The sequence below is a fragment of the Corylus avellana genome, chromosome 2 (assembly GCF_965113065.1).
Source record: "Corylus avellana chromosome 2, dhCorAvel1.hap1.2, whole genome shotgun sequence".
Taxonomy (NCBI): Eukaryota; Viridiplantae; Streptophyta; class Magnoliopsida; order Fagales; family Betulaceae; genus Corylus; species Corylus avellana.
Window position 1 is genome coordinate 10,084,282 of NC_142491.1, and position 21,666 is coordinate 10,105,947.

Genomic DNA, 21,666 nt, shown 5'->3' on the forward strand with positions numbered 1-21,666 from the left:
AAAGAAAACAAAAATTATTAACGGATGGGTCACATTGCAAATTTTTAAACATTAGATGTCAAATTGCAAATCAAGTGAAACTTTGGAGGGGTAAAGTGTAATTTTCTCATAATAGAAAGAGATGATTGGGGCAATTTTGTACAGCTTAATAATAATAATAAGCAAAATTTAGATTGTTAAAGACAAATTAAATAATAATATTATTTTATTAATGGGTAATGCTAGGGACTATCTTTTTATCTTCCTAAAGTTGATGTGACTTTTAAAATCACCATTGAATTTTAGATGAATCATACTTGAATTTTGATCAAATGGTAATTTTGAAAGTTACATCAACTTTAGGAAGATAAAAAGATGGTCCTTAGCATTACTCTTATTTAATAAACTATTATATATATAATTATTATACAACTGAGATGACATGACAGTAAAACTCTGCATTTAGATCAACAAGGATTTATCAATAGAAAAACTAATAGCTAATTTTTATTGCCATGCACGTTATCCCAGTCCTAGAGCAATTGCATAACAGTCTATTCAATTAAATATGTTTATTTTTCTTTTTTTCCTATCTGGTGGGTTTGCCTGGAAATATATGAATATGATAAATGGCTTTTAGCCAGGACATTAAACTAATGCCTTGTTCGGAAGCGGTTTCAATTTCTTGATATTTCCTAGAAGTTGAAGAACTCTTGGTTCGGGGAAGTTCCATCAATTTAACCACCATAGGTGAATGGTAAGCTGTTCTAGTGTTAGGAAACTCAATATTTTCTAATTATTTCGGGATTTCTTTGTTGATTTATCTTGATTTTTTTGCTTGATCCTTTTTTTTCTTTTAACGACAGTACCATATCAAAGACACAATTTGGAATCTTCAAAACCTAAACACTATTTGTGACACACACATGCAATATCCTCTTGGGCTATTATAAGACAATATCTTTGAATATCACCATCCCCGTCAGTTTCAAACACTACAAAAATTTCAACATTTAATTACATTTGAGTAGTGATGTTTTTTTTAAAAATGTCATTAAATTGCGACTTGTTAACTGTTCAAACATCACTATTTTATAAATAGTGACGTCATGAACAGTAAAACGTATCAAAATTTAAAAATATTAGCGCTCAAAATTTGCATTTAAAACAACCACCCATACCCAAAAACTTCAAAAAATTTCCACTTTCACCCAACACAATTTTTCCTTCAAAAAATAAAAAATAAAAATAAAAACACAGGTGGCCTTTCAATCCACTTCCAACGAACCGACAGCCACCTCTCTAATTTTATTTTATTTTTTTTTTAAATTTTATTTGAGAACAATATATATATTATTTTGGTAAAAAAAAAAATTAATAATTTTTTAAAAGGTAGTGACATTTGAATAATGCAAAACAGCACCTCCTAAAAGGTGCGGTTTTGATAAAAATAGCACAAAATAGTGTCCTTTTTACTGTTCAAATGACTCTAGCCCCTTTTCTAGTCTATGCACCTTTTGTCATTTTGAAAAAAAAAAAAAAAAAAAAAAAAAAGACACTAATCAAACGTCACTAGACAAATAATGACGTTGTTTGGGCTAAAAACGTCATTATTTGTGAGTCATTAAACACCAAAATTTTTGTAGTGAGATTTGTAGCAATATCTTTGAATATTACAAGATTTTGCTCGATTGTAAAGCATGCATGCTTGCTTGTTAGGTTTTCGTTGATTTCATTTCCATGTTGGGCTAATTTTTACCCCTATAAATAAGGTGTAGATAGATATATATTGTTGTATATATGGCAAATCAATCAATGAAAACATTAATCGCTTTACGCAACAATTGAAGGTTCGTTCCCTCGAAATGATTAATTGAAAGTACGTTTGATCCCTTGGAAGCGATTAATTAATTTTTGTATTTTGTTATTTTCAGTGGATAGAAACCCTCGGGTTCCTATCCCTACCATCTAGCTGGCAGGAAAATAGATGTTCTCCAAGTTAGCATCAACAGTGCTCTATCCAATTTCCTAACCATTGGATCTTCATTCCTTCTCTTGGACCAGGTATAAAACTGGGCACTAGATTCGTGATCCAAATCTGCCTGGATAATGCATTTATCTTAAGAATCCATCCCACCTAGGCCAATCATTGGAGCCTTCAACTCTCTCATTATGTCCCCTTATGGCATTGAAATCCTCAACGTACAATCGGCCACAGTCTACCACTAGTTGTAGAACAATGAGTAAGTTAGAGCCTCTTTGAAATTTCGTTGAAAATATAGTTTTTATTAATAAAAAAATATTTGAAAGAGCTTTGTTTTTTTTTAAAAAAAAATAATAATAATAATTTTCAAGCTTAGACTTTTTTAAATTAAAAAAAGTAAAAAAAAAAAAAGTGTTTTTTTTAAGTTTTACCAAACGACTCATTTTCAAACATTCATATTAATTTGTTAAGCAGCCTAAAATATGAAGTAATAATTACTTTTACTTCATATTTTAGAAATTTCTTACGTAGTATTAAAAATTATCCTTAAATTTTAAATGAATTACTATGTAATTTTAAATCCAATAATAATTTTTAGTGTGACATTAAAGGGTGTACGTACACCTACATAAAAAATATGGGAGTGAGAGTGATCGAGCGTATATGCTACACATTACAAAGGAGGGAGAAAAGTTATATAAATTATTCATGCATCATTTTATTAGAGAGTATTCAAAGGGATCATAACAAGTACCCAAGAATCTGAGATAATATATTATTGAGAGTAATAAAATTAAGATGCATGATGAGAAAATCTGAAATAATTAATTATTTGGTTTTAGCAAGGCCCTTCTTCTCCAGCTCAAATCGCTTGCACCAAAGCGGCTTTGAATTCACAGTGAATTTGGCTTGCTGGAGTCTTCCCATTATAATCGCCGGCACAGAACATGTGTTGAACACCACTTTCCCGAAGAGCGCTGGCTGCTTTGGATCCGGCCAGTGTACGTACACCCTTTCCACACATGGACCATATTTCCTGCTCACATCAACCAAACACACCCTAATTAATTAACCCTAGCTATGATCTACCACAAAAATAAATTTTGTTGAGAGATGTCGATCCCGTGCAATAAATATTTCTTATAACTGTAGTATAATAAGACTGTTTATATGCGAGAGGTCATTCGGGCTCCAACAACTTGAATCGACAAACTCTCACGTAAGACTGCCATGATATCTTCTCAAGAATGGTGACTTCTTTAATTTGGCTAATATTTGTTGCCAAGGATGGAGGAACATTAAATTCAGGGCAGAAATATTAATTAAGTGAAAGTGCTCTTCAACAGATGTTTAAGAACTCAAGCTATAAATATAAATATGAACCCCATTGTACTTGAAACCAAAAGAAGAAAATACAATTACAAAAGACTAATTAATTTTCTTTTTTATCAAGACAATCTCGATCGGGCTTACTTGTTTCAACAGGTGTTTAAATAGTTTGAATTTCAATTGTTCAAACTGTATGATCGGGTGTATCCGAACCGTCTCTTACATGAAGCTATTCATTGCATTGAATATCCGCTACTCTAAACTTTTTATCCATAACCTACTAATTAATTGATAGTTAATTAATAAACATGCATAGTAAACGTCATTAATTTTTAAGTAATTAATAAAAGCCAAGGATAAAATAAAAGACTTACTGGTTAAAGAAGTTGAAGATTTGGTTCTCAGTGAGAGGATTCCCTTTGGAGAAAGTCAGAAACAAGCACCTCTCTTCCTCCGGCACACGCTCTATCGCCGGATTCCATTCCCTAGCATTTGGATTCAACTTCGTTCCGACACTACTCACTCCATCACCATCACCTTCCACTTCGCCACCGCCATCCTTAACTTTCCCGCCTTTTTCTTCCAAAACATCCTTAAAAACCACGCAACAGACTCTGCTGCTAACGTCGGCGACCCCTTCGGAGACGGTCTCCTTGTTCCCGCAGATGTCGTGGATGGAGAGGGAGCCGGAGAATATGGAGGTGATGGGGCAGAGGTTCTGCGAAATGGGTGTGCCAGAAAGGGGGAACAGAGTGGCCAAAACGGCGGCGGCTTCGTCGGCGACCAATTTCAAAAACTTGTCGTTGTTGGAAGATATTTTGCGCACCACTTCTTTGAAGCCTTGCGCCTCAAGCCACATCCAAAACGCCATGACGTTGATCGCCTCTTCTGGTTTTACTCCGATATCGATCAAACGGCGGAAAAGAAGCCTCTCGGTTATGTGAGCGACAATGTTGGGAGCCTGCACGGTGTCCATACGGTGTTCGCCGGAGGAAAATTAACTGTGTCTCCGTTGAGAGAGAGAGAGACTGTGTGGGTGTCTGTGCAGAGAAGATTGTGTGAGAGAGAGAGACTGTGGGGATTTATAGGATCAAGAAATGGATTTCTCAAGCATTGCGACGTTTCAAAAATGGTGTTTTATATGGACAATGAGTTGTCTGCGGATGGATCATGGAGGGAGGGTATTTTTGGCGCAGGTGCAACGGTTGGAAAAATTTTAAAAATGATCCGGTGCTTTTCGGATCAGGGAACCTTTGTGTAACCGTCCATATATACTTATAGGGGATAAAAAATTTTCAAAAAAAATTAAGAAAAAAAAAAAGAATTCTATTTTATACATATGGATTCGGTTATTCCTGATTGTTCTATATTATGTGGGTGAAAAAAAAAAAAAAGGAAAAAAAATAGACACATAATTGTTTGTGAAAGTAATTGAAAAAAAAAAGAAATAAATTATAAAGTTGAGGGCTCTGTGTGTTTTTTAAATTTTTACTAGTCATCAATGCATTTGCTTCATTACTACAAAAAGAGAAGCCCAATATGCTAAATATTATTTTGATAGAACTGCATAAATAGATATGACTAGATATAATTAAGGCAGGGTTAGGGAATAAAAAACAGATAAATGATTGATGTCAATAATTTATCTATATTTTTTTCTTATTATTATTATTATTATTTTTTATAAATTCAATAGATTAATTATTAGATTTGTAGGGTCTATCATTGACTTATGTGAAGTCCACATAAGTCGACAAATTTATTTGTAAAATGATATGGGAAAAATACAGACAAAATATTGACACAATTGAATATAATCAATATATGGCTAATTTTTATTTATCATTCAACAACCACCAAAGGCTGCTAAATTAATTTTTGCTAGGTTCTGTATTTATTATGTATTAGGCCAACTGATTTTTATTTTTATTTTTATTTGAAAAAACCACATTCATTTCTCTATTAAACAATTGACAAGAGATTACATATTGCTCTCTCCGGATAGTCTCCGAGATACAATCATGGATTTCTCTCAGCCACTACCTTTTAATTCCCATACCCGCCGTTAATTTTGCAAGATGATGAGCTGCAAATTCCAAACGTGGAGAAGAATTTCTTATGGCGAGCTTGTCAAGATATTTTACCAACTTGGGACAATCTACTGAAACGCAAAATTGTAAAGGACTCATTATGCCCGATCTTATTAAAGGATGCAAAATTGTAAAATATAGGCCAACTGATCTTATTAATTAGAATCATGAATAGGGTGGTAATTAAGTAAGACCATTTTTTTTTTTTTTTTTTTTTTTGGAATAAGGTATTTTTTGTTTTGGAACTGTTAAATATATTGGATAATATATTAGAAGCGGAAGAAAGAGAGAGAAGAGAGAGAGAGCGAAAGCATACAATGGACTACATTGTATTGACTCTTATAATAATAATGAATACAGAGGCCTCTATTTATAGAGAGGCAAGTAACCTAATAGATTAAGGAAAGGTAAACCTAGTAGAATAAGGAAATGTAAACCTAGTAGAATAAGAAAAGGTAAACCTAGTAGACTAATAATACCTAAAGAAGTAAATAACAAGTAATATTCTTAACATCCCCCCTCAAACTCAATGTGTAAACTTGAGTTTGGATAAACGAAAAGGGAAAGAAAAAGGAATTCGCCGAAAAAGCTGCTTGTGCCGAAACAATTGCCGAAGTAACGCCATAAAAGTTGTTAGAGACCCGTGGATTCTGCCTGAATTTGAGCAATGCATTTAAGCTGGAGCTTGGTTCACTTGGTTATAATTTGACTTGAAAACCATATACTAGTAATGAAGTAGCACACCTGGTCGGCTGAGAAAAGTAGGTTCAGTTAAAAGGGGCTTGTTTGGCCCGTAACCCTTGGACTGTCTCGCCTGATCGGCTGAGCTAAAGTCTGACCCAAAAATTCTAGCTAGTAGACCGTCTCGCCTGGTCGGCTGAGATAAGTAGGGCCGGTTGAAGAGGCTAATCATGTCTGAAACCCTTGGACCGTCTTGCCTAGTCGGCTGAGATAAGTAGGCCCGATTGAAGAGGCTAATCATGTCTGAAACCCTTGGACCGTCTCGCCTTGTCGGCTGAACTAAAGTCTGACTAGTAGACCGTCTCGCCTGGTCGGCTGAGATAAGCAGGGCCGGTTGAAGAGGCTAATCATGCCTGAAACCCTTGGACCGTCTCGCCTTGTCGGCTGAACTAAAGTCTGACTAGTAGACCGTCTCACCTGGTCGGCTGAGATAAGCAGGGCCGGTTGAAGAGGCTAATCATGCCTGAAACCCTTGGACCGTCTCGCCTTGTCGGCTGAACTAAAGTCTGGCCCATCTAACTAGTAGACCGTCTCGCCTTGTCCGGCTGAGCTAAGTAAGGAGAAAAATGGCCGGTTGAAGAGGCTATTCAGTGACCGGTGATGGCGGCATTTGACAAGGCATAAGTGGGCCGGTTGAAAGGGGCTTCTTTGGCCCGAAAACCCATGGACCTAAGGAAAGATTGGTCTGACCCGAGAGTACCATCCGCAAGAAGAATGAACCGGATTGAATTGCGCCAAAGAACAGGCTATAAAACCGAATTGAACAAGCATAAACCAACTTGAACCGCATAAAACAAACGCCTAAATTTGAAGAAGAGTCTTGTTTTCTGCCATATAGAGATGCCAAAAGTAAAAATAGACCACAAATTTGAAATCAGGACGAAAAATTGAGTAGGAAACACCTGGTCAACTTTTTTTTTTTTCAGTGGTCAAAGTCAAAGTCAACGGTCAACGATTGAAAAGTCAACACTGACGTGGTAAGGTTTGACTTGATACTGCTGACGTGGCACACAGGCTGACGTGGCATTGATGGCATGGCATTGATGACATGGCAATTATGGCTGACGTGGCAATTAGGGCTGACGTGGCAATCATGGCTGACGTGGCTATGATGACGTGGCAATTAGGGCTGACGTGGCTCTCTGAAAGGATGACACGTGGCTGCAGAAAATAGAAGAAATTCACGGGCGCGTGTGATACACGCGCTCCACTGGCGGCGGAGCTATGGCGCGTGAATCCCACGCGCAGAAGCTTCTACTGGCGCGTGGAGGCGCGTCCAACGTGGTATGGCGGCGTTCTTAGTGGCGATGTGACCGTCGTCGACGGATCTATGGAGCGGTGGGTGAAACCAAGCTGATCCACCTCACCTGGCGGCGCGTGGAGGCACTGCAGCGGCGCGTGGACTAACGCGCAGAACTTCTGGGGTGCGTGGGGGCGCGTGCAGCGTCGTATGGAGGATATGGGACTTGTTCTGGAATCACCGAGATGAAAGCTATCGATCGGTGGCCTTGGAGAAGTGATCGGACCACCGTGGCGGCTGGTGGCGGAAGGGCAGTGGCGGAATTGCCAAAAATTTGGGCGGCGCGTGAGGGTGCGTGAAATCTCCGATGGGGCTGTGTGCGGCGGCTCTGGGACGGTTGTCTTCCGGGTTTTCAAGCGGTATAGTGATACACTGAAAACCTCGAGGAGAAGATAGAGAACCGTGAGGAGCAGAGAGAATGATTCGCCGGATAACACTGGCGGCGCCGGAAAACGTCAAAGACGTTTATTGGAGGCCACAGAAAGGTGGCTCTGATACCATGTTAAATATATTGGATAATATATTAGAAGCGGAAGAAAGAGAGAGAAGAGAGAGAGAGCGAAAGCATACAATGGACTACATTGTATTGACTCTTATAATAATAATGAATACAGAGGCCTCTATTTATAGAGAGGCAAGTAACCTAATAGATTAAGGAAAGGTAAACCTAGTAGAATAAGGAAATGTAAACCTAGTAGAATAAGAAAAGGTAAACCTAGTAGACTAATAATACCTAAAGAAGTAAATAACAAGTAATATTCTTAACAGGAACAAAATTCTTCTTTTATAGATAAACAAAGATCAAACAGGGGCAAATTAATTGTTCCCGGACTACAATACCATAGATATAAGTTGGAATTTATCCAACTTAAACTTTAATTATAACACACTTAATGGTTTCATGAGCCAAACCATAAGCGGCAGAGTTTGCATCTCCCCTTACATCATGTTCAATCATCCAAGACCGCAAATAACGCATTCCATTTAAGGTTGTTAAATCATTAATGATCCTAAAAATTTAAGCCGATAAGAGATCATTAACTTAATCATTTAAATTAATACTCATTCTAAAGAAGACAGAGAAAATTAATTACAAAAATCTCAAAATGTTTTGCAAATAATCTATAGGACCATTAACAACATGTAGGTTTTGGGTTTGGCTTCCATTGCTGCATTTTACAATCTCCATCAAAGAATTGCTAAACCGGATAAAAAACATCGAGAATCACACTGCATGGGTGATCTGAAGTAAATAGGCAACGCGGGAAATTCCCCAAAAGAAAAATATTGGAAAAGTTTCCTCTCTTCTTCATTGTCATAAGATAGTGATCAATTCTTCTTCAATGAATTCTCTCACAAAAGCTGAGAAAAGTTTACAACCCCCGGGATTTGAATGTGCTGGGGAGTCATCTCAACAAGATGTTGAAGGCTGATTATTGAACTCTTGAAAGAAGGAGAATGATCAAGGGTTGAACTCTGCAAATTTTATGAGCTCTTTGTGTCGTCCCAACAAAAACATAAGTGTCGGTATATGGCTGATTTTCTATTTTTTTATTTTCAAAAATAACAATAGAGTCAAATTTGTTTATTGCCAATTAATAATATTATTAGAAAAATGTTAGACTAACAATTTTTTTATAACCTTTTTTTTTTTTTTTTTTGAAAACTTCACTTACCCCCATGAACTTATGCGCTTTTTGCAAACACTCCCCAATATTTAAAGTCTCTCACTTTAGTGTATCGCACTTTAATTTCTTTCCGCTTTCCCCATTCCGTTAGGATTTTCTGTTAAATCCTAACGGAGGGGTGTGAAACTACTAAAATACTCTTATTATATATATATATAAAATTATAAATAAGGGCAAATTTGGATTTTTTTTAAAAAAATTAGGGGTATAAAGGTCTTTTACTCATTCTGCCATTTAATTTAACTACAATATTTAATGGTATGAGAGTATTAGGAACGAAACGAAAGTTCAATACACTAAAGTGAGAGACTTTGAATATTGAGGGTGTTTGCAAAATGCGCATAAGTTTATGGGGATAAGTGAAGTTTTCCTTTTTTTTTTTTTTTTTTTTTTTTTCTTTCTAATTAAAAATTGTAGGCCGGGGAGACCAATTGTGGCTATTCTACCTGAGCATAACGATAATAGCACCTACCTACTAGGAGCCATATAGGAGGGGCCTAGACAGTAGTTTCCTCAAGTCCGACTAAGCCATAGATTGACCCAACCCCATCAGGGCATCAAAGCACCTACCCGCTGGAAGCCGCATAGAAGGGGCCTGGACGGTAGCTTTCTTAAGTCTGATTGAGTCATAGCTTGACCTAGCCCCACCAGAGCATTAAATGAGAATCCAATATGGCTAATATTAATCAAGCATATGTGGAGATTCTCCATTGTGGAGATTCGAACCCACGCCCTAGTACATGTCCTGATCACTTGAGAATTTCCTTGAGCCATTAAACCACTACCCTTGATGGTACAATTTTTTTAGAGATAACTTCACTTTAGACTCCTAAATTACTACATGATTTGACAAGCCCCCTAAACTTCAAAACCTTTCAATTTAAACCCCTGAACTTTCAGTTACGGTCAATTTGAACCTCTCAGTCAAATTTAAAACGTTAAAAGTGAGACAATGACATTTATATACTTTTTTATAAAATTCTAAATTTACCCTTAATTCCAAGGGTTCTTTCGCTTTTTTTTTTTTTAAATAAAAAATAAAAATTATGGATATTTTGGTATTTTTAGGTATTGTCGTTAGAAGTTAACAGCTAAATCTGATAGAAGGGTTCAAATTGACTGCAATTGAAAGTTCAGAGGTTCAAATTGAGAGGTTTTGAAGTTTGAGGTGAACTTATCAAATCGCGTGGTAATTCAAGAGTTTAACGTAAAGTTTCCACATTTTTTTTATAATTTATTAACACGTGTCAACACTTGGCATATAAATTTTTTTTTTTTTTTTTTCGGTCATTTCCACACAAGTGGAGCGAAAATGGGAAAGAGATATTTGAATTAGTAACTTTGATTTCATGAGCCGTATTTTCCAATCGATTAAATTACTGTTTAAAAATATGACTACAATTACATGTTATGGCGTGTCAACACATTATATACGTCTATACCCATCTAAAACACCCACTCTTTAGTTTGTTTTGGGTCTATTGTTGGGGAGCCCACCCCTTTTTCGTTTTTAGGATCGTCCTCTCTTTCTTCCTTTTGGATCAGGAGTGGAAAGGATCCTTTCCTGTAACCCTTTCCTTAATTAATTAGAAAAAAAAAAAAAAAAAAAAAAAAAACACCCACTCTTTCGAGTTTTCCTCCCATTTCCAATCTTTCAAAGTCTTGACATCCAACAAACTCATAAACCAAAGTTGGGTTCTATATTCTATGCAAAGACAAACACTTCTTAGTTTCTTACACGACTCTTCTTTATATATATCCTGACAAGTGACAAGAAAAGCAGAGAGACCAAAACAAAATTTTGTACAACAAGATTATAATCAAAAAAAAAAAAAAAACTTCCAACCCTCTCAAGTGTAATGGGGCCTACACGCGGTTGGTGGATTTTGATTGAGCTTTGTTTATGTTTGCCCGATTCAAAGAATCCTGGCATGGTGCTTTTACAAGGAAAATCTGAAAACATAAGATTGAAAAGTACAGAGATTTACAGACAAAAGCTACGGAGTATTGTTGAACAGCGGCGGACGATCTCACCGACCTCAGAAATCCGCCGGAGCTGCAAGAGAAACCCAGATGCTCGCTCTTTCACCTCGCCGGAACCTACGGATCTGCTGCCTCTTTTTACGTGACGTGATGGAGGTTGCCGTTGATTACCGCTCCGAACAAGAACGCGCCCCCACGAGCTGAGAGAGATTGCCAAAGCTTGTGATTGGCTCTGGAGGTAAGGGCCCGTTTGGGAGTGCGATTTCAATAAGTGCGATTTTAAAAATTACGTTTTTAAAAATTACGTTTTTAAAATCGCTACTTTTTAAAATCGCACAGGCTTTTGGTAAAACATACTAAAAAGTACTTTTTTTATCAATTGAGTGTTTGGATAACATTAACATATAATTGCGGTTTCATGACCAAATTACCAATAAAGATGAACAAGACAGAGAGGATGAAGAAAAAAAAAAAAAAAAAAAAAAAAGGGTTTTAATATATTTTAGGTGGGTATTCTTGGTATTTTTTTCATTCTCGTTCTAAAAAATGTAACTATTGCGTCAAATATCTTTTTAATAGAAATCGTGATTTTGTTTTAAATTCGCACTTTTTCAAATAAGCACCCTCTAATCAGCTTATGGAAATCGCAGATTTTTTTGCGATTTTAAAATTTGCGTTTTTAAAATCGCAATCCCAAACACCCTAAAGTTGCGATTTGGTTTAAAATCGCAGATTATTTTTTAAAAAACGCACTCCCAAACGCACCCTAAGTTCCTCTGTTTTTGTCTAAGTTTGTGATTTTAAAAAACTAGGATATAAAATAGTGTTTTTAAAACCTGTGATTTAAAATACGCAGTTAATGGTCGGTAAAATTATACTTTTTCACCTTTAAAATTATAAATTTTTTAAAATGACTTCTATTTAAAAGCATAGAATTTTTTTTTAAAAAAAAAAAAAAAATTTAAATCGTAACTTTTAAAAACATATTATCAAATAATATTTTTTTATACAAAATTGTAATATCAAACGTACATTTAGTTTTAGAACATGTTTGAAATTGCGTCGGAGAATAGAGCTTTTAAAATCAAACCGAGCTTTTTAGAAGAAAAAAAAAAACTTTATTGTTAAACATTTTTTAAAAGTGCGTTTTGACAATTTTTAGAGTAAAAAAGTCAAATAAATACTTTTAAAATCTTTTACTAAACATGTAAGTTTTTGTTCAGCACAACTTTCTAAATATTAAAAATATTTTTTAACCCCTCTAATACAATTTCAAAAACACTCTTGGTGTTTCATGAAATATCAAGTCTAAAGGGCGAATTTAGCTTAAACGGGGCATTTATCCTTCCAAATTTATAAGATAGACCCTAAAAATTTATTATTTTCCCTAATTTATTTTATTTTTAAAGTTTTACCATCCAAATTAACATTTTTAGTTCTTCTCTTAGGTTTAACCTTCAAAGGACAAATAATTTCTTGGGGTTATGTCCGCAAACTTTACCCAACTCGTATAAAGGTGACGTTTTGCATAGTATTCTAAGAATCTAGTCGAGCAAAACCCTGAAAACTCCATGGAACACAAACCCCACATAGCAATGCTCCCAAGTCCAGGGATGGGTCACCTTATCCCTCTTGTAGAGCTAGCGAAGACACTTGCTTTTCGCCATGGCTACCATGTCACATGCATCATTCCCACATCTGGGTCTCCATCAAAAGCCATGAAAGGAGTCCTCCAAGCCCTCCCCACAACCATAGACCACATCTTTCTTCCTCCGGTGAACTTGAACGACCTCCCGGCCGGTGGGCAGCCCGGAATCCAAGTTTTCCTCACCATGACTCGCTCTCTGCCGTCCATCCATGATGTGTTGAAGTCCTTGGTCGAAACTTCTCGGTTAACCGCCATCATCCTTGATCACACTGCAACCGACGCACTAGATGTTGCCAAGGAGCTAAATCTCTCGCCGTACATTTTCTTCACGTCGAGTGCTTTGGCGCTGTCGTTGCTCTTGCATTTGCCGGAGCTGGACGAGACAGTTTCATGCGAGTATAGAGACCTGCCGGAACCGTTGAAACTTCCGGGGTGCGTAGCTATCGACGGTGGGGATCTTATGGACCATGTTCAAGACCGGAAAAGTGAATTGTACAAATTGTTTCTTTGCCACACAAAACGGCTCCGGTTAGCTGAGGGGATTATGGTTAACACGTTCATGGAGTTGCAGGGAAGAGCCATCAAAGGTTTGGAAGAGGAAGAAGGTGGAAACCCCACAATTTATCCAATTGGACCAATCATTCAAACAGCTTCAAGTACTAAGCAGGTAAAGCATGTTGTGTTAAATTACTAAGCGGATAGAAAATTGTAAATTTTGAGCATGTTTCGTATTGTGTTAAAGAGCTTAGAAAGCACTTTGCTCTAAAAAAAATCTAAAACTGCGTCTTTTGGATGCTTGAAAATGATTTTTTTTTTTTTTTGAAAAAGCTCTTTAAAGATATTTCTATGGACAAAAGTTTTGTTTTTCAACACAATCTCGAATAGGCTTTTAATCATTTAAATAATATTTTAACACTCCCATTTACGTGTTTGTCTAGTCTTATTTGCTCCGATACCATGTTAAATCATCAATTATCTCATAAATTTAGATTGATAAGAAATAATAAATTTTGAAGAAATTTATAATATTATGGAAAATTAAATATAAAAAGTGGAATAAAGAAAAAGAAAAAAAAAGTGAGGCAAGAGGTTTTACGGGTGGTTCGGTATTAGACACCTACGAGTCTATGACGTCCATCATTAGGGAAGAACCCAAAATGCTACATCATGCTCTTATTTCTTGATTATTTTTACAATACCAATGATCCATTTTTATATGAAAAATGTGTTAGATTTGTAATCAAATCACAAGAATTTGATAATCAATCGCAAGGATATGAAAATATATTCTAACAAATTTAATCATTCAAATAATATTTCAACAGGTTGACGGGCTGCAATGTTTAAGTTGGTTGGACGACCAGCCGAGTGGCTCCGTCCTATTTGTGTGTTTTGGGAGTGGCGGAACCCTATCCCACTCTCAGCTCAATGAGCTAGCCTTGGGATTGGAATTGAGTGGGCAAAAGTTCTTATTGGTGGCAAGAAGCCCAAACAATGAATTGGCTAATGCAGCATACCTCAGTGACCAAAGCCATGACAACCCTCTAGCTTTTTTGCCAGAAGGTTTTGAAGACAGGACCAAAGGGCAAGGCCTAGTGGTGCCGTCGTGGGCGCCGCAGGCTGAAGTCCTCAGCCACGGCTCTACCGGCGGGTTCTTAACGCACTGTGGCTGGAATTCAATCCTGGAGAGCATCGTGCACGGCGTACCTTTGATTGCATGGCCGCTTTACTCAGAGCAAAGAATGAATGCAGTGTTGCTGGTTGAGGATCTGAAAGTGGCTTTAAGACCAAAAGCTAACAAGAAAGGGCTAGTGAGCAGAGAAGAAATTGCAAAAGTTGTGAAGGGTTTGATGGTGGGAGAAGAGGGGAAAAGAGTTGGCAGCCGGGTGAAAGGCCTGAAGATGGCTGCTGAGAAAGCATCAAGTGCAGAAGGTTCTTCTACAAAGGCAATCTCTGAATTAGCATTCAAGCTGCAGGCTTCTAAAACAGGACAATCTTAATTTTCTTGTTTTTTCATGTATTGAAGACCTCATTACTACTTATATTCTATATGAACAAAAAAAATAGTGATGTTCCGGGATCCGAATTCCCTGCCATTTACAGCTCAAAGAGGAAGGAGATAAGGATAATAACAAGGGTCGGGGGTCGGGGACTGTGAGACAACGGGTCCTACCCGAGTGGATCTTAGCTTTAAGAGCATGTTTAAAATTGCATCAAAAAATAAAATTTGTCTATAAAAAAGTGTAAAAGAGTTTTTTTTTTTTTTTTTAATTTCATTTCCAAGGTTCTATTGAATGCAATTTTGAATTTTTTTTAGAACAAAAGTAAGTTTTAAGTTTTTTACCAGCCCATCATTTTTGTGTATGAAAAAACCTTTTCAACAATAAAATTACTTTTTAACTCAGCCAATTCAAAAGAGGGTTACTTTTTTTTCTATCTAGGCGGCTGACTTGTATTCTTTTGCCGCCCCAACGAAAGACACAAAAACGTCGTCGTCACGCATAAACCAACACGCGGTGGCTGACAGCCGGCCCTTTTTGACACAAATATCAGCCGTCAGATCATTAGAATACACGTATGTGATCTTGCAGTGACCTCAGCCCTAACAGCTCGAAAACTGCGATGTCAATAGTAGATAGCCAATCACAACTTGGTCTCCCAAAGCGCGCTCTTAGGGTGGGGCCCAGGCGTACACATCCTTTCCGGCGTTTCCGCTAGTTACCTCACAGAGCAGGTAACACAATCACTGCCACCCAAATTTCCCTCTCCTTGCGGAAAAGCTATTTCCAGATAGTAATTTTGCTACAGGAAGACTTATCGCCCACCACTGACCAATCAGGATTCAGAAATAAGCTTTAAGTCTAAAGGTCTTTACGAACCGGCATATCCAGCTCTGGCAATAGCAATTCCTTCCCCTATAGAAGATCCCCCAACAACAATTGGGTAAAAACAACTTCTCTGAATATTTCGGTGAGAGATTCAGAGGGTTCCATACTTTGGGTCCTTCTGTAAATTCCTATAAGGTATCTCTTACTTTGCACTCTCTCTCTCTCTGAACCCTTTTGATCTGTTAAAGCTTAGATCTTTCTGTTAGATTCATTAGAAATTAGGGTTTTTTTTTTTTTTTTTTTTTTTTTTTTTTTTGTGGGAGACATTAAGGATTTTACCATTTTAGGGATTGTTGTGTCATAACTTGTTGGCAGTTGATAAGATGGATTTTTCAGTATCAAAAATTGCTTATGATTTCTGGGTTTATTTTCGTTTTGTTGGTTATTTATATAAATTTGCGAAGGAAAATATTAAATTTGTATAATTACTATCTGCATGAGGCATAAGCTTTTTTTGCAATTGTATGACCGGTACTTGAGACCCACTTTTGATGTTGATTCTATGGTGAAAGGGTTTCGAGGATGCATGAAATTTTAGCAAATTTGTTGTTTAAGCGCTCAAGAGGCTTTTTTGTTTTGTTATGAAATTGGATTTTTTACCCTGCTGGAGCTTGCTGTTTGTAATTTTTTAGGGATCTATAGTGGTATGCTCATTGTTGGCTGGTTAGCTTTTATTTAATGAAGTGTTTTGCAAGTTTTTTCTTTTCTTTTCTTTTTTTTCAGTGGTTAGTAATGGGTTTGTGGATTAGTAGGGAGCAGGTCTGCTACTATCTATTATTTAGTTCGAGTCTTCTTCCTTCTGGATTGGTACAATTGTTTGAAATTCAACTTTTATGCTGGGAGCTTTCCTGTAGCCATCGTCGCTACCAATTTTGAGGGCTGCAAACCACAATGTTATTGCATTGAAGTCTCTATGTAATAGCATGGTTAAATGAGCTTCTCTTTTTCGGTCCGGAAATTATTACTTACAAGTTAATGGAATAGGTGTCATATTTTTTCTTCAAAGGCATGATATTCCAAGATAAGTAAAGCTTAAGAGATTGTTTTTGGAACTTTTTTTGGGGGACTATGTTCTTTTCTGCTAACCTGGTTGTTTAACATATGATTGAATTTATGCTCGCTTGTGACTATAGTTGTATGCCTGTTTGTGCATCTTTTTCCTGTTATGTTTGTTTGTTTGTAGCTAGTTATATGATTTTTCTACGTTTCCAAATTTGGTATTGGCATTTAGAGACCTGCGGAATTGAATTTGCCTCTCTTTTGAATAAGCAGAGGTTTTAAAGTACATTTTTTTCGTTTTTTTTTTTGTGTGATAAGCTTTAAAGCGCTTCAATCATGTTTGGGCGTGCGCCAAGGAAGAGTGACAGCACCAAGTACTATGAGATTCTTGGTGTTTCAAAAAGTGCAAGTCAAGATGAACTGAAGAAGGCGTATAAGAAAGCTGCAATCAAGAATCACCCTGACAAAGGTGGAGATCCTGAGAAGGTGGGCCCTCAGAAACATATGCATGCATACATACATACGTACATATGCTCACTCAAATGTGTGCGACTTACTTTGCCTTGTACAGAAATTATTGGGTATTATATAGATTGTATTTGTTATCCAATTCATTACAGGCTCAATTAATTATATTATTGTGAATTTAGATCTTCATGTGCTTGTTTGCGGCTGTTAATACTGAAAGAGTTGTAAAAAATTGATATTTGCAAGGAGCCAAAATATGCTGAAGTCCACACCTTGTGCTGAACTACCACATGCTAATATAAAAATAGAAATAAATTCTCCCTACTTTCTGTCGTTTTTCCCCTTTTGGCCAAATGCTCAAAAGATTGTTTTTCCTGTTGCAAAGTATATCTTGGTCAATCACTTATCAGTCATCAACAAAAGAATTTGAAGTACTTCTATATGTTACTTTTCACTTTGGCCCCAAAAAGAAATGGTTTTGCACCAATCAATGGGTCTTTATGGAAAAAAAATTTCCCGGAAGGTATTATAGTCAACCTGTGGATGTAGCCATTCTAGCTACCTCTTCCTGTCAGTGCATGACACAAACCTGTCCGATGTAGATTATGATTGATGAATAGGTTTCAATATGCTATTCTTTAACTTGTATAGTCCTTGGAATTTTCATTCATGTGTTTTCTAAGGTTGCAACATGGCTTTTAAATAAAAGTTATTGGAGAAAAGGGATTTAAATGGTCACATACAAACATAATAATATAAATTTTATTACATTTTGGTGACTAAAATTGCTATGGCTATCATATAAATGATATTAGTAGACATGGGAATAGAAGTTTTGTACCTATGAGGGCGTGTATCACTTTGTCTAAGGGCATGCATCAGTCATATTTTTAATGCTACTTTTCTGGCATCCTGGATCAGTTCAAGGAACTGGCTCAAGCCTATGAAGTTCTCAGCGATCCAGAGAAAAGAGAAATGTATGACCAATATGGTGAAGATGCTCTCAAGGAGGGTATGGGAGGAGGTGGTCCCGGTCATAATCCATTTGATATATTTGAGTCATTTTTTGGTGGAGGAGCCTTTGGTGGTAAGAGAATACTGAATTTGTTTACTTTTCTTTCTTTCTTTCTTTCCTTTTTTTTATTTTTCTTTTTTTTTGGGGGGGGGGGGGGGGGGGGGGGGGGAATCTTGATCTAACCTTCCACTTCAATAAAATGTTCATTTATAAGCACATTTTCTTCTGGTGCTCTGATCCAGGTGGTGGCAGCTCACGAGGAAGAAGGCAGAAACATGGTGAGGATGTGGTGCATACTCTGAAGGTTTCTTTGGAGGACTTGTACAATGGCACAACAAAGAAACTATCTCTTTCTAGGAATATTTTATGCCAGAAATGTAAAGGGTATTTCCTCTACCTTAGCTCATTGTATTCTTCACTCATTGTTATTATGTTTGTATGTGACCATTTAAATCCCTTTTCTCCAATAACTTTTATTTAAAAGCCATGTTTATGGTTGTATGGTCCCTTTTACTACACTGTTGCAGAATTATTGCTGGAGTCATCTTGTCCTTCCCCCATTGTCTTGTTTCCTAAAACTATATTTAAAACTCACCGTTGCTCGGTGTTGTTACATAAAAATGTATTAGTAATGTTGTTGTCTTCTATATGTTGGATGTCATCCCCCTTTCTCCATCCCCATTCCACTCAAATATATGTATAATGTAGGGGACGTCAGAATACTTATTAACTGGAAGTTGCTTGGACTCCTTCCCTAGTTGTCCCCAGTAAACATGAAAAGGTAGATGTAGAGGAGAGAAATGGCTCGTGATGGAGAAAACTTTACAATAACGATTTAATCCATCCCTAAATATTTCAGGAAAGGTTCAAAAAGTGGAGTATCTGGGAGATGTTATGGATGCCAAGGTACAGGAATGAAAATTACAACCAGACAGATTGGATTGGGCATGATTCAACAGATGCAACATGTATGTCCCGAATGCAGAGGCTCAGGTACTTCACTGAGACATATATGGTCCATATTAATGATATTTGATGGTGCTGTTTTCATTCTGGAATGTATCTATCATTGATGTAGGTGAGGTCATCAGTGAGAGAGATAAATGCCCACCATGCAAAGGAAGCAAGGTTACTCAAGAAAAGAAGGTGTTGGAGGTGCATGTTGAAAAAGGGATGCAGCATGGCGAGAAGATTGTGTTTGAGGGACAAGCCGATCAAGCGGCAAGTGAAATTACATTTGCAATTGGACAACACTAGTGTATTTTCTTCTTATTACACTCCACTAGTCCATTTAAGTGCTACTAAAATTGGCTCATATTTCTTGTGGTTTGCAGCCTGATACCATCGCTGGAGACATTGTTTTTATATTGCAACTGAAGGAGCACCCCAAGTTTAAGCGGAAGTATGATGATCTTTATGTTGAACATTCCCTCAATTTGACAGAGGCTCTTTGTGGGTTTCAGTTTGCGCTTACCCATCTTGACGGCAGACAGCTTCTGATCAAATCAAATCCTGGGGAGATCATTAAGCCTGGTATTACTCAGTGACTTGCATGATAATCCATGATTCAATTTCTTTCCTCCCAAGCTTTTTAGTTCCTTTGCTCATCAAGTATTTCCAAATGCAGGTCAATCCAAAGCAATCAATGATGAGGGAATGCCGGATCACCAGAGACCCTTTATCAAGGGCCGACTTTACATTCACTTCAATGTGGATTTCCCTGACTCAGGAATTCTTTCTCATGAACAATGCCGGACTTTAGAGACAATACTGCCCCCAAGGCCTAGCAAGCACTTGACAGACATGGAGCTGGACAATTTTGAGGAGACAACTCTGCATGATGTTAACATGGAGGATGAGATGAGACGTAAGCAGCAGCAACATCAATATCAAGAGGCTTATGATGAGGATGATGAACCAACAATGCCAAGAGTGCAGTGTGCACAGCAGTAAGCCTATCTCATTTTTTTTTAGTCACTATTTTAGCAGTATGCACTATCACGTGGCAACATGCGAGTGTAATATGCAATTACAACTGCATATTTTTATTTTTCTTAACGCTTCAAGACTTGTGTTTTGTGTTATTTATTTTTACCGGTATTGCGGTTTTTGTAGTTTAGTTTAGATGCGCACTACTTCCTTTGTGCTAAGGTTGTGCTCCGTTCCGTTTATTTAATGATATTGAATTACTTACCAAAAAAAGTTTAGATATCTTTTCAGTCGGAAGGTTGTGCTCTTTTGTGCTTATTTAATGATATTGAATTACTTATCCAAAAAAAGTTCAGATGTCTTTTTAATCGGAGCAATGTTAGAAATTACATTTTTTTATCTTATAAATATCCCACAATGCTGACTAGCAATAATGACTTATCTAAGAGTTGGTTATAACTGTCACATCTATAGTGAGATATTTATGAGATAAAAATGTAGTTTTTAACATTACTCTTTCAGCTAAAGGTGAGATGATTTACTTGATTTATATGATTTCAAATTTTTTTTCATTGTGACAGTTCCCAAAATCTTTCAGCCCAATGGCGGAATGATTTTTAACTGCAATTACTACCCAGATTTAGCCCAATTATGGCCAGTTTGCTGGTTTGTTATCTTTGATTTGGATATTTATGAAATTAATTTCTACTATAGCTGCATAGGTCATCAGCCGTTGGATTGGTAATTTGAGGTTTTTTTTTTTTTTCCATATTTCGAGCAAAGTTTTTCCACCTTGTCTGTAATTAGGCAATAAATCCAGCACTGTTGTGCTCAAAGCCTTGCAACATTCATCAATGTTGAAGGACTCTTATGATCAAGAAAGTTACCGGTGGGCGGTGGTTGTCATGCACTCTGATATAGAATGGCTTTGTTTGATAATCTGCTATCTTAGTGTGTGATCATTCTGGATTTACTTTTTAGGAGGAATTATACTTGCTCCCCTTAAATTACCACTCAAGAAGTTGCAATGTACTTTTTCAATCTACCAAGCCCTTTCACGTAAAGTGTAATGATAAATACTCCTCTCATCTCATCTCATCTCATCCCATCCCATCCTACTGGGCCAATGCATATCCCTTGAATCAATCTCTAATAAAATAAAAAATCAAGGCTCGATAAGCATTGGCACATCAGTTCAGTGAAATTAAGGTGGTGTATTTCTCTTTCAACTATATTCATATAACCCCTTGATTCATGCATCAACCTTTCATATTTCTTATCCTTTCATTACGATTTGTGCTTATAAAATAGTCTCGAGGAAGATGAGAAAGATATAGCAAAGGAGATGAATAACCATAATAAGAACAATTTAATGAATATTTGGACTTTGTAGTCTAAATAAAAGTAATGAGAAAAATTGGCTTGGTAATCACAAAAGGTTCTCATTTTTGTTTAATAGATGTGATCATAGCGTATTTATATGAATCACTAGATAATTATATATACATGAAGATCTTCATATGGGTTATAAAGCAATTTGGGTGCAAACAATACATTCTTATATGTGAATATCTATCGAAAGAAAGATTTGAGAATAATTCAATTTATCCATGTCTTTCATTAAG

At 36.6% G+C, this 21,666-nt stretch overlaps 3 protein-coding genes across 3 annotated transcripts; 2 read left to right on the plus strand and 1 right to left on the minus strand.

Moving 5' to 3' along the window:
- Positions 1 to 2,791: 2,791 nt before the first annotated feature.
- LOC132172232 (uncharacterized) lies at positions 2,792 to 4,268 on the minus strand. The gene is made up of 2 exons (XM_059583698.2): positions 3,667 to 4,268; positions 2,792 to 2,999 (listed from the first exon to the last, which is right to left on the minus strand). The coding sequence occupies exons 1-2, from the start codon at positions 4,266 to 4,268 to the stop codon at positions 2,792 to 2,794; spliced, it is 810 nt and encodes a 269-aa protein (XP_059439681.2).
- A 6,706-nt stretch (positions 4,269 to 10,974) lies between these two features.
- On the plus strand, positions 10,975 to 14,816 carry LOC132165977 (hydroquinone glucosyltransferase). The gene is made up of 3 exons (XM_059576703.2): positions 10,975 to 11,332; positions 12,543 to 13,409; positions 14,068 to 14,816. The coding sequence occupies exons 2-3, from the start codon at positions 12,666 to 12,668 to the stop codon at positions 14,740 to 14,742; spliced, it is 1,419 nt and encodes a 472-aa protein (XP_059432686.1). The 5' UTR covers positions 10,975 to 11,332; positions 12,543 to 12,665; the 3' UTR covers positions 14,743 to 14,816.
- An 840-nt stretch (positions 14,817 to 15,656) lies between these two features.
- LOC132190970 (chaperone protein dnaJ A6) lies at positions 15,657 to 20,331 on the plus strand. Its single transcript, XM_059605998.2, has 8 exons — positions 15,657 to 15,765; positions 16,948 to 17,115; positions 18,019 to 18,184; positions 18,355 to 18,496; positions 18,972 to 19,105; positions 19,191 to 19,333; positions 19,447 to 19,645; positions 19,740 to 20,331. Exons 2-8 carry the CDS (start codon positions 16,966 to 16,968, stop codon positions 20,063 to 20,065), a joined length of 1,260 nt encoding a protein of 419 aa, XP_059461981.1. The 5' UTR covers positions 15,657 to 15,765; positions 16,948 to 16,965; the 3' UTR covers positions 20,066 to 20,331.
- The last annotated feature ends 1,335 nt before the right edge of the window (positions 20,332 to 21,666 follow it).

Excerpts from the sequence above, each read along its gene's own strand:
- LOC132190970 (XM_059605998.2), top strand. The coding sequence starts at position 16,966 with ATGTTTGGGCGTGCGCCAAGGAAGAGTGACAGCACCAAGTACTATGAG. Across the intron at positions 18,497-18,971 it reads TTATGCCAGAAATGTAAAGG|GAAAGGTTCAAAAAGTGGAG; the intron begins GTATTTCCTCTA and ends TAAATATTTCAG. Across the intron at positions 19,106-19,190 it reads TCCCGAATGCAGAGGCTCAG|GTGAGGTCATCAGTGAGAGA; the intron begins GTACTTCACTGA and ends TCATTGATGTAG.
- LOC132172232 (XM_059583698.2), bottom strand. The coding sequence starts at position 4,268 with ATGGACACCGTGCAGGCTCCCAACATTGTCGCTCACATAACCGAGAGG. Across the intron at positions 3,000-3,666 it reads ATCTTCAACTTCTTTAACCA|GAAATATGGTCCATGTGTGG; the intron begins GTAAGTCTTTTA and ends TGATGTGAGCAG.
- LOC132165977 (XM_059576703.2), top strand. The coding sequence starts at position 12,666 with ATGGAACACAAACCCCACATAGCAATGCTCCCAAGTCCAGGGATGGGT. Across the intron at positions 13,410-14,067 it reads CAGCTTCAAGTACTAAGCAG|GTTGACGGGCTGCAATGTTT; the intron begins GTAAAGCATGTT and ends ATATTTCAACAG.